This window comes from Oryctolagus cuniculus, chromosome X (genome assembly GCF_964237555.1).
Source record: "Oryctolagus cuniculus chromosome X, mOryCun1.1, whole genome shotgun sequence".
NCBI lineage: Eukaryota > Metazoa > Chordata > Mammalia > Lagomorpha > Leporidae > Oryctolagus > Oryctolagus cuniculus.
In genome coordinates this window covers 92,367,905-92,381,090 of record NC_091453.1, presented here as the reverse complement: position 1 = coordinate 92,381,090, position 13,186 = coordinate 92,367,905, and the positions used below count along the sequence as shown (strand labels likewise).

Sequence of the window (13,186 nt, the reverse complement as noted above, 5' to 3'; positions counted from 1 at the left end):
ACTGGAAAGCCATAATTATAAGAAAATGAAGAGTAGGAGAGAGTGAAGCATTGACCTGTTAGCTAATTATTTTCAGGAAGGATAACTTGGCATCAACTGCACTAACACTAAAATCACTCAATCGGCCAGCTCACTCAGCTCCTCCAAATTATGTCACACAGCTAACTTGGCCCTACGAACTCCCCAGGATGCAGTTCTATTAAAAAACAAATCATCCTATAGTTCTTTTATGGTCAAAAAGGCCAACTGGAAGCACATAACTTAAAGTGCTTCACCATTTCTAGCCTTATGACACAGAATCTAGGACTTTTAATAAATTCTAATCCCACAGTTGAAATAAATGCAGTTCCTCTGAAAAAGCTGGGCCCTGCCTTACAAGCACCCATACTCCTCAGGATGAAAGAAATGACCTGCCTGGATGGTATTATAGGCTCTTTCATTTTTATAGGAAATATTAATTTTCCCACCTGTATATCTAGTATCTGATGCATATGAAAATTTCTTTAATCCACAAGAGGAAATTATCACTTTAAGGCAGACAATTCAGCTCTGAATGGGCTGTATTTCCATGGCTGCCAACACTTGCTTGAGATACATGATAGTAAGGGATATGGTCTAAGAGCAAAGTACTTAACCATTCTCAGAGTAGGGCTTCTTCTGCTTCTTTACATTGCTGATAGCTTTGGTCACATAATTATTTGTTGTGGGGACCAGCACTGTGGCATAGCAGGCTAAACCTCCACCTGTGGTGCTGGCATCCCATATGGGCACTGGTTCAAGTCTTGGCTGCTCCTCTTTCGATCCAGCTCTCTGCTATGACCTGGGAACGCAGAAGAAGATGGCCCAAGTACTTGGGCCCCTTCACCAGTGTGGGAGATGTGGAAGAAGCTCCTGGCTCCTGGCTCCTGACTTCAGATTGGTCCAGCTCTGACTGTTGTGACCAGCTGGGGAGTGAACCAGTGGATGGAAGACTTTTGTCTCTGTTTCTTTCTGTCTGTCTGTAACTCTACCTCTCAAATACATAAATAAATATTTTTAAAACAATTATTGTTGTGGCTGTCCTGGTGGCATTGTAAGATGTTTAGCAGCATCTTTGGCCTCTACCCATTAGATTCCAGTAGTGATCCCCACTCAGGAGAAAATGACAAAAGTCTCCAGAGAGATACTGCCAAATCACCCTTAGTTGAGAATAACTGCCGTAGGTTCTTAATACTCTATTCCTGTAACAAACTATAATGGAGAAAGCACTGAACTTGGAGTTGTTAAAACAAGTAATAATCTGTGATCTGCCACATCATAGATGTTATCCTGGCACTAAATTCAAATGTGTTTGAGCATCACTTTCCTTGTCCATAATTGCATTTGCTAAACTTTCCTTCACTGGGCCATTTTGAGGGCTCAATGAGACACTGCACTTGAAGTATCACATACTCATAGATGCTCAATAAATGGTCATTCCAGAATATGATCATTATTCTATATGGCAATGCCTTCACTGAGTTACAATTAAATATTATGGCAAGGTCTTTGATGGGATTGGCATAGGAGATTTAGATTTAAATTACATATCTTCTGTTAACAAGTCAGATATTGTCCATTTCTCCTAAAATTCAGGAACAAGGGGGAAAAACAGTTCTCCTGTCAAATGTGTATCCTTCCTTTATTGAACAACGAGAACTATATGACCTGATGTATCTGCCAGTTTGTCTTGGCTTCTCCAAAGCTTCAAGGTAAACATGATGTTTAATTGTAGAGTTACCTCCCTGGAAGCCAGGGATCTCTAGCTTGCTTCTCCTAGTTGTCTTTGGGAGATGCCTTTTTAAAACGTGCCCATCTATTTTGTATGCATGTGACTACTATAAACCACCCCAGGGCTTTTATTTCTCAGGTTAAAGGAATAGAAATAATGGAATAGCTAAGGATTAGCTCCTAGGAACTAAGGGGCTGGTAGCACGAGCACAGCAAGATCTCAGAAGAAAAAGCAAGAGTTATGATGATCCCCCACCCCAAGCCTGGAATAGTTAGGCTCATTTTAAAGATCAGTTTGCCAATCTGACAAACTAACTGCCACTTGCACTGATCCTGTAAGGATATTTAGTGGCTTAATGAATGGATTTGTGGAAGGCAGTTTAAGACCCAGTGAGCAAGATGCTGCAAATTGTAAAACAGCCTGGTAAATGGCTACTCGCCCCATACAAATAACAATTTATGCTAGGCATAAAAAATGCTGATTTCATTTGCTTTATTACCTGTGTACCTTTTGGGAGATGAAAAACTGGTAATACAACTTTTGTAGGACAATAAATTACAGGTACCTTATTTACAATGATATCGTAAATGCAAATGTTTCTATTACCACTCTGGTGGCCAACCGAGGGACAGCTATGTTTGAAAGCATTTAGACCAGGGCAGCTCTTCACCCAAAAGATACTCAGCAAATGCTTGAAGAATGAACAGTACACAAGTTCTGAGCCATATTTGTCCTTTAAAGTATTGGAACTGTTTTCCAAAACAAAGAAGAATCTGAAAGGAAACAGGCCATATCTTCCTACCAAGTGACACCACACACCCAGGAAATAGCAGCTGACATTGGGAAGCAGAAGGGAGTAGAAGTCAAAAGACTGTACAAGGAGCTTCAAAAAGTTCACAGAAATGGACTTACCCAATATGTTTTTTTTGGTGCAAGAAAAATTGAAATCCATGTACAGTTTTCCATAATATGCACTTTCCATCAATTTTTAAGGATCTGTTATACTTAAGGAACACAGGAGGATCCTCTGGAGGTTAATAAACCACCTGCATCACAGTCACCTTGGGAACCAGTTCAGACTGGAGATTCACCAGGGGTGAACCTAGTTGCTAGAAACTCTGCATTTAACAAGCTGCCCAAGCAATCCCAGTGCACATCCCAGTTCAGAATCACTGACTGAAAGGGCAGTTAACTGCTAGTTTTTAATGGGAAAACGCTGAGGTACCCTTCACCTCTCATTCATTCATTCCAGAAACACGGACCAAGCATTTACTACATCTGAGGCGCCATAGAAGGTGCAGCAAAACCCCAGGGCAATTCTGGAGGAAAAGGAAAACACCGTGCATGATTTAGAAGCCGATGTTCATTTTCTCTGCACACCGCTTCAGCGCCTTGTTCATTTCCTACTATATTCTCTTTGAGTTACATTACAGACTCACGCCCTGCTTGATGCTGCTCCAAAATCACGGCAGGAGTGATGATCACACGGCAGCACAGAAAGCAGGCATGCGCGAAGCCAGTGTTGCAGCAGGAGCAAAGTACCACTGCTGGCTTTCCTTGCTCTGAGCAGACAGCAAGGATACAAGCAGAGCAGGAAGGAAGTCCCTCCAGAAAAGCTGCCAAACTATTTCAGTTTGTTAATCTGGGATTCGTATGTGAACCTCCTTGGGTACACCTGCATATTGTAGGTGATGGTCTCAGGAAAAAAAACATCTCAGAAATCTGAGGGTACTTCATAAAGTTCATGGAAAAATGAATTAAAAGATAAGATGAGGCCGGCGCCACAGCTCACTAAGCTAATCCTCCGCCTTGCGGCGCCGGCACACCGGGTTCTAGTCCCGGTCGGGGCGCCGGATTCTGTCCCGGTTGCCCTCTTCCAGGCCAGCTCTCTGCTGTGGCCAGGGAGTGCAGTGGAGGATGGCCTAAGTCCTTGAGCCAGCACCCCATGGGAGACCAGGATAAGTACCTGGCTCCTGCCATCGGATCAGCGCGGTGCGCTGGCCGCGGCAGCCATTGGAGGGTGAACCAACGGCAAAGGAAGACCTTTCTCTCTGTCTCTCTCTCTCACTGTCCACTCTGCCTGTCAAATAAATAAGTAAAGATAAGATGGTGGTGCAAAAAATGTTTGAAGTCCGTGTATGGTTTTTTTTCATAGTATATATTTTCCACGAACTTTTTCAAATACCTTCATATAATCCTAGATTTCCTAGTGCAGAAAATTGTAGGGATCATGTCGTATATCTTCCCCTTTCCTTCCAGATCCACTCTTCACCCTTCTTTATCTTGATTTATATCTATTGAGAACCTCCTTACCCTCTGGCTTTCTGTTGGGGTTAGCCAGTGGAGTATACCAACATGAGATCAGAGGCTGCGAGGACAGTGGTGTTGGGGCAGTGACTGTCCCTGCTCCCTGCCTGCAGGAGTCACCTCATTATGACTATATTCCTCAACAGGGCAGAAGCTACTGTGACTCTGAAGTCACTGTTCCCTACATGGTCTTTCCCTTAGTCTTTTCAGAAGGAACTTTAGTCTCTCCACCATTCTTCACGCCAGTATTTCATGTGGTTCACTAGCCATGCCCAAACCTTTGCATATATTCCCTTTGTAAATAAATCTCCCTCAAGTTTTTCTTTTTTTAATATTTATTTTATTGATTGGAAGTCAGAGTTACAGAAAGAGAGAGAGAGAGAGAGAGAATATCTGCCACCTGCTGGTTCATTCCTCAAATGGCCACAACAGCCAGGGCTGCACCAGGCCAAAGCCAGGAGCCAGGAGCTTCTTCCAGGTCCCACAGGGGTTCAGGGGCCCAAGGACTTGGGCCATCTTCCACTACTTTCCTAGGCGTATTAGCAGGGAGCTGGATCAGAAGTGGAGCAGCTGGGACTTGAACTGGAGCCCATATGGGATGCTGGTGCCTCAGGCAGAGGCTTAACCTGTTACACCACAACATCAGCTCCCCTCAAGTCATTCTAAGTTGAATGCACTGACTGTTTTATATAGGAATCCTGGCTGCTGCAGGGAAGAATGAGAGGTGGACAGCTGCAGATGCTGGCCAATAAAGCTAACAACCGCTGAAGAATTAAAAAAAAAAAAGAAGAGTCCAAGAAACATCACCAGTTGACTAGAAAGTGAGTAGAAGAAAAGAAAACAGATAGGATTACAAATTCTCAAAGCTGGACTGAGACTGGAGTGGCAGTCTAAAAAGCAAGCATTTGACAGTAAAATTGAAACTAATAATCAGATTTATAATTTACTGCCAGGAGCTTTCTCTATGACTGTAAACCACATATAAACCCTTTTCAAACACTGCTGTGAGGTACTTGAACACATTTGCATGGTTTTATCCCCTGGTGTTAGTCATCACTCTTTTAGCATTTTCCGCACATTTTACATTTAAAATTGTTAGCTTCCATAAAAGCACAGCACACAAGATTGTTTGCATCTTTCTAGGCACTGTGCTTTGTCTAAACTCAGTTGACCCCATATATCCCAAAGCCTTCCTAGTTTTCCCAAACCCTTCTAGTTCCATAAGGAGAATCTGACAAAAAAAAATGTGTGCATTCCTGAGTATTCAGATGTTTCCTCTTAAGCCAATTCCTGCACAAACTACTATCTGTCATTTCAGGCTATGTCAGGAGATTCTCCACCAAGAGCCCGTTAAGTCCAGGCTGTGCCCTTTGTGTGATATGTGTGCAAACAAAAATATATAATGTATTTGGGCAAAATCAGAGGTTCTTAGTGAGTCCCAAAGCTGCTGCGGAAATACACGTATCCCAAAAGCTAAGTGTTTGAACTTAACATTTGAATCTCATCCGTCTGTGCTGTAAATTAGATATGGGGAGCTGACCCAGGGCAAAGTGTTCCCAGGAGTCTTAGCTTTCTGCTGGACTATGAAAATCAGGCTCATGTTATCAGTGTAATCATAAAATTCCCAGGTACCCAAAGCTAGCTAGCCCAAGGGACCTGCCAGGATAAGGCAAATCACTGTTTTACCACAAGTTTTAAAAGGGAGCTTTGAGAGGAAATCCAAATGGCCAACAGACACATGAAAAAATATTCAGGATCACTAGTTGTCAGCAAAATCCAGATCAAAACCACCATGAGGTTTCACCTCACCCCAGTTAGAATGGCTTTCATATAGAAATCAACAAACAACAAATGCTGGTGAGGATATGGGGGAAAAGGTACCCTAATCCACTGCTGGTGGGAAAGTAAACTGGTGAAACGATTATGAAAGATAGTGTGGAGATACCTTAGAGGTCTGAATATAGACCTTCCACATGACCCAGCTATCCCGCTCCTGGGAATCTACCCAAGAGAAATGAAATCATCATATGAAAGAGCTATCTGTACCTCCATGTTTATCACAGCTCAATTCACAATAGCAAAGACATGGAATCAACCAAAATGTCCATCAACTGAAAACTGGATAAAGAAATTATTGGATATGTATACCATGGAATACTACATGACAGTAAAAAAAAATGAAGTATGGTCATTCGTAACAAAATGGGTGAAACTGGAAAACATCATACTTAGTGAAATAAGCCAGTCCCAAAGGGACAAATTCTATGGTTTCTCCCTGATGTATAATAACTAACAGAGCACCGAAAAAGACAACATGTAGAAATGAAATTGATGCTTTGAGAAGTAATGATTATGAACAGTCCTTCTCTTGACTGTTGAGGAACAGCTTCTTATTGTATATCTTTGTTTATCCTCTACTTTCTTTTACTTTATAATATTTTCCTTATCTTCTTCTCTTTGATACAATTCATTGTATGCTAATCTTAACGTAGAGTTAATCATACATGTATAAAGTTAAGTGAAAATAGATCTTTGTAAAGAATAAGAGTGAGAATAAGAAAGGGAAGGGGGGATGGGAGTGAGGGTGGGAGGGCAGGGCAGGCACAGTGGGAAGAATCACCAAAATCATAAAGTTGTAATTGTGAAATGTATGAAGTATGTAACTGTAAAGCAATATAGTCCTACATACATTCCTATGGAGATTCTTTTAAGGGTATAACCTAACAACTAGTCATAAGACACCAAAATCCCTTAAGTTGGCTGATAAAAATAGCAACTTAAGTGTTATAAAGATCAAATGGATAGGAATAAGTGGTAAAGGGACCATATATATATACAATCAAGAGTTAAAGTGATCATATTAATAGGACTAAGTGTTTGGAAACAAGAATAGACAGTATTAAAAAGGAATAAAGGCCCCAACATGGGAAGCAGTCCATACAGCAGACTCATAGAATGACAATCACTTTAAGCAAGTGCTCTGACCTCAGAATCAGCCCTTAAGGCATTCAAGTCTGGCTGGAAAGCCCAGGGGGAGCATTTCAGGCATGGAGAATCAAGATACTCTGGGAAATAATGTCCTACTTAAAGGACCCCTGTGGGTGAGACCCAGTAGAAAGAAGTGGCCACCAAAGGAAGTACTTTTCTCTTAAGGGAAGAGAGAACTTCCACCTTGCTTATGGCCTTGTTGAGCTACTGGATCCAAAAGGCTTCCATAGCTAAAGCAGCTCATGTCAAGAGCCTTGGGTGATCACTGATATCATATATAAGAGTGTTAATTGTGAAATTAACAACAGGAGTCACTGTGTACTAACTTCCCATGCAAGACCTCTGTCCACAAAGTGTTGTATCGTGAGACTTAATAGTAAAACATGTTCCCAAGAATCACTTCCTCTTAGTGTATTAAAAGGAAGATATTATTATGTCTCATAAGTAATAGTCATGTCTGAGCTCACAAAAGATGTATCATCCTTGGGTTCTTCTTTAAAGACAATTAAGTTTAAAAAAGGAAAGAAGGAGGAGGAAGGTTGGGAAAAGAAGAGGGAAAAAAGCGAAAACCACCTTCAAGAAGCAATAACAAAGAACAGCCCTTGTTTAGACTGTTGAGGAACAGTTCTCTTGGTTTTTTTTACTCCATTATCCTTCCTTCCTTCCTTTTTCCTTTTTCCTTTTCTTTCTCAGACCAAACAGGAAAGGGGGGAGGAAGGTGGGAGTGGGTGGGAGGACAGGCGCAGTGGGAAGAATTATTATGTTCCCGATGCTGTATTTACGAGATACATACAAATAAATAAATAAATAAGGAGCTTTGAGAATAACAATCCTAAAGCAGAAAACAAAGCACATTTCTGCCACAAGACTAATCAGCGCAGGTAAAACAGGTTTTTTTTAAATCCTCCTAAAACAAATTAGTCACATAATTTTGAACTTGACTTTTTGTTTGCTTTTTTCTATAATCCAAGAAAATATCCTGAAAGGATTATTCTCAACCCCTCTGAAAAATTCCAGACTATGCTATGACTGGTGATATAGAGCTATCCATTTGCAGATGACTAATAATCATCACTTAAGGTCACAAGTGATCCCAGACCAATACAGACTAATGTAGCACATTGTCAGTGTTTATTGCTGCATTGTGAATTAAATTAGATATGAATTCAAGCTAGTTGTACAGCAAGCTATTTTATTCCTTGAATCCTACCCTTCTGGTGATGTAAATTTATGGGATTAGAGCCAGCAAAATAATAGAATTTCCAGGTCTTTTCTACTACAGCTTTAACATACTCTGCTTGCCTCTCTATTTCATTTCTATTATTTTAACAACCATATTCAGTGTTCAATTTTAGCTGCAGAATAACCAGTGGACCATTCAAGAGGTTCTATACATAAAGCAGTAATAAAGGCATCATCTGAATGGTCAGTACTGGGGTTTTCTCACAAGAAGTTTTCTCTCCTTAGAGATCTTCCTGAACCCCTTGTCTTTTCTTCCATTGGGTGACTTTAGTTCTCACAGTACCAGATGGAATCTTCTATGTCAATACCCAGCTTTATACTAACATATACTGTGGCTGCATGGATAACTAGGTTATGATCAACCAATCACACATATCTTAACTTTCAGTGTTTCATGTGAAAAGCTTTCAAACATCTTAGGAAGTATTGAATCAGGCAGCTATCTTTTCTATTTCTCTTTCATCTATAACTATTTTTAAAAAATAAAGAATTAATTTATCTGTTGCTAAAATATCCTTCAAAAATTCAAATTTGTCAGAATAACAGTAATCTCAAAACTCATTGGCAGGTTCCACATGAGAAAATATTTTAAGGCCTCCCTCTCCTTAAAGTGGATAGCAATCAGAATTTTGAAATCCACATGATTTTGAAAGTTTTCTAAACTATCATGTAAAACTCTATTGTAATATCACCCTGATTTGATTTTTTAATTATATTTATATAAGCATTTTAATATAAGCAAGTACAATGAAATATCAATAGTGATTACCATTGAGTGATGGAATTAACATTTATTTACTTTTTATACTTTTCTGAATTTTTCCAATTGCTATAATAAACAGTGACGTATTCATCTCCAAACCCAAAACAACATATTTTAAAGTCTTTTAAATTTGTTTTGCTTTTTATATGAAATCAAGCTTAGTTGTAGAAATAGGCAAGCAAACCAACATACCTTTTGATTAAATGGGCTCGGCTGTTCACATAGTTGGAGTCAAAAGAATAGTTTTCAGTCTGTAATGAGAAAAAAAAAGATTATATAGAAGACTCAAAAGAAGAATCAAAATATCCTACTTAGAAGGAACTTTTCCTCTTTTTAATTTGAGAGCAGAGAGACAAAGAGAGAAAGAGACAGAGTTCCTATCCACTGGTTCACTCCCCAAATGCCCACAATTGCCAGGGTTGAACCAGGACCAAAGTGAGGAGCCAGGAACTTAATTCAAGTCTCCTGTATAAGTGGCAGGAACCAAACTACTTGAGCAATCACCACTGCCTCCCAGAGTCTGCACTAGCAGAGTTGGAGTCAGGAGCTGGATCAGAAATCCAACCCAGGCTCTGCAATGACCAATGCACTTTTAGACTAAATGCCCACTCCTATTAAGAATTTCTCTACTGGGCAAGAAGCAATGAATGATTGAGAAACCAAAGCCATAGTGGGGCAGCAGCCTGAGGAACTCCCTGCCTCCTTGGGGCTCTGGGGTCACTGTGGAGATAGCAGCTCACTCCAGCAGATTAGGACAAACTTGACACAAACATTCTCTGAAAGACGGCTGGCTACTGACCATGCAACCACTTACAAAGAAGAGACAACATGACTCACAATCATTACCGAAACTAATTGCTTCCCATTCCCCAGTAGAGACAAATCTATGCCCATCAAATTGACTGGAAGTTCAAAGGTATTTTTATTAGTAGTAGATAATTAACATGTTAAAATATTTATCCCAAAGATATGGAAATGCAGGCAAGGTAATCCCCCACTGTGGTTTTAAACTCTGCACTTCCCTTTGTTTTAAGACATTTGCTCAGCAATACTTATGCAGGAAGGCCTTCGTTTTATCATAAATATAAAAGCAAACAAGTATAATGCCTAAAACAGGGTGAAGGGCAGTCCACAGGGGGTTCCAAAGCCTTTCATGTGAAACACGAAGTTTGCAAGCAAACCCCTGTCTCAGATCCTATTATTAAAACACCACCATCTAATCTGGTTACAGTAGACTGCTGGAGCAAGGGCTTTATAAAAGCAAATGCAGAATACCTGCCAGATGAAAGAGGAAAATAGCTGATAAGCACCCAGAAGTGGGAAGATCCAAAGGGAGACAGCCTTAGAGGCTTAGAGGTGGAGGCCAGAGAAGACACTGAAGTAACTGTGAAGGGGAACTTACCCCCAAGGCTAAAGTACCATACTTGCTGAACCATTGCATCAACTGAAAAATGCCCAAACACATTTCCTCCACCCTCCTGCCATTTCACCAAAAATCACCACCATTCCTATGGGCCTTTGGCTATCACTGCAACTGAGAATGCTTGGAAAAAGGAAACTCAACAGCTGTCCAGCAAACAAAAGAGCAGATTCCTTTCAGAAGACTATCTGTCAGACATTAACTGCTCCAGGCTTTTAGGTGCAGTCCTTGCTTTCAAGAGCTCACAGTTTTGAAAGAGGAGAAAATGGGACAGGTAACAGCAGCTCCAGCTCTCAAACGGGCACCAACAGTCCGGGCAGAGACCTTGAATACCGAGAGCAAGTAGGAAGGTGGAAGTGGTGAATGGGTTGGAGAAAAGAAGGGCAAACAGTAGGAAGGCGCTAAATCACAACATTGTCCTATACTTATTCAGGCATGTTCATGCCTCCCCGCAACTCCCATCATTTGAAGATAGACTGTATGATATCCACTCACACTGCTTTTATCTAGAAGTTTACATCCTCTGTAATGTAAACCACAAATAATAGTTGGTACTATTCAGAGAAATGTGTTGAGAGGATAAAAATCAAATGCTCAGTTCATTTCTAAATTGTTCATAAGAAAACAAACGCTGAAGTGGGGAGGGGAGGATGATGAGGGGGTGACTGAGGGATACTAGGCTGTAGCCAGATAACAATAAGAAGTCCTAGGGTTCTATTGCACAGTAAAGTGACTATAGTACTGTTAATATACTGCATATTTCTCTAGGTAAAAAAACCAGAAGATAGGATTTGGGATGTTTTCAGTGTAAAGAAATGTTAAATGTGTGAAAGGATAAAATACATTTACCCTGGCTGGACATCACATAATGCATACATGTAATAAAACATAACATAGTATCCCCAAAATGTATACAATTTTTATATCTATTAAAATATTTTCATTGTCTAAAAATAAAATGAATGCTGACATTGCTATGAAAAGAATTACAGGAGAAGAAGGCCTGTGTTGGGAATATGATCTATTTTTTTTTTTTATTTTTTGACAGGCAGAGTGGACAGTGAGAGAGACAGAGAGAAAGGTCTTCCTTTGCCGTTGGTTCACCCTCCAATGGCCACCGCGGCCGGCGCACAGAGTCTGGCGCACCGCGCTGATCCGATGGCAGGAGCCAGGTACTTATCCTGGTCTCCCATGGAGTGCAGGGCCCAAGCACTTGGGCCATCCTCCACTGCACTCCCTGGCCACAGCAGAGAGCTGGCCTGGAAGAGGGGCAACCGGGACAGAATCCGGAGCCCTGACCGGGACTAGAACCTGGTGTGCCGGCGCCACAAGGCAGAGGATTAGCTTAATGAGCCGCAGCGCCGGCCAGTGGGAAATATGATCTAAGTATTTGCTGGAAGAGGTTATCCATCCATCTACCAAAACTTCTTGGCCTCATTTGTTGTACCAACATAATAGGTGAAAATGATGTTGGTTAAATGTGCTCTTCAATGGTATTCAGTGCAATGTATAATAAGTGGAAATCCCCTACCCTCAAAAAAGTATACTATCCTGTTTAATAGAGAATTGATTAAACACTCGGCAGTTCAGTTATGCATTTATCAATTATCCATATGCAATCCTGGACAAATTACTTAGTTTCTGTGTGCCTCAGTTTTCTTATCTGTAAAACAGGGATAATAGAAAGTGAATCCAAAGAAGAATTTTAACTGCATGTAGCATGGTGCATGGTGGGAACGGTGAGAATCCTTACCTCTTGTTTAACAAAACGTGAAACCCCAATTAGGGTCCGCAATTTTACTGCAGTCGGGCAATAAAACAATAGCGGGGCCAACGCTGTGGCATAGCAGGTAAAGCCACTACCTACAGTGCTAGCATCCCATATGGGCATTGGTTCGAGTCCCGGCTGCTCCACTTCTGATCCAGCTCTCTGCTGTAGCCTGGGAAAGCAGTGGAAGATGGCCCAAGTCCTTGGGCCCCTGCACCCACATGGGAGACCCGGAAGAAGCTACTGGCTCCTGCTTCGGAATGGCACAGCTCTGACCGTTGTGGCCAGTTCGGGAGTGAATCAGTGGATGAAAGACACCTCTCTCTCTCTCTACCTCTTTCTGTGTAACTCTGTCTTTCAAATAAATAAAATAAATCTTAAAAAAAGAAAAGAAAGTTAGTAGATAGATACACATATGCAAAAAAGGAAACCTAGAGGATACTGGCTCTGCAGAAGCATGAGTAACATTCTAACCCACGGTCAAGTTTTAAGACAGTTTTCAAGTAGCAAATTTTACAAAGCTCTGCATATGATGGCTCCAATCTGTGTGCACTGTGCATCAAATACGGAGCTCTGTGGAGATCTGGCCTCCAGGCATTGTGCCAGAACCGTGTGTGTGGGCAAAGAAGCAAACCATGCAAATTTTATCCCTGATGACTGTACTACTTCTTAATCCTAATGAAATAATATGTCTCACCATGAGGATTCCCATGCCTAAACACTGGGTTGAGAAAAGAGAAGTGTCTAGAACACTTGTTTGTGGTGACCTTAACTATTCTTCCCTCCCACCATCCACTCCTGGATATAGATCAGTTCACCCTAAGACAGACCCACCAGGCTTGATCTGCCATTGTAGGTAGGAGAGTATCATCGAGGTTTATCAGTTTCCTACCTTTCTTTCCCCTCTTCTATACTCTAAAAAAGTAAACTGCTCATTCTTTTGAGTCC

General features: G+C 41.1%; 1 protein-coding gene across 1 annotated transcript in view; it reads right to left on the bottom strand.

The window, feature by feature from the left end:
- Positions 1-13,186, bottom strand: part of PCDH19 (protocadherin 19) — a 118,002-nt gene that overhangs the window by 41,768 nt on the left and 63,048 nt on the right. Inside the window, exon 4 of the mRNA XM_008273147.4 lies at positions 9,243-9,301. Within this exon, the coding sequence (XP_008271369.2) occupies positions 9,243-9,301 (59 nt within the window). The remainder of the gene's footprint in view (positions 1-9,242; positions 9,302-13,186) is intronic.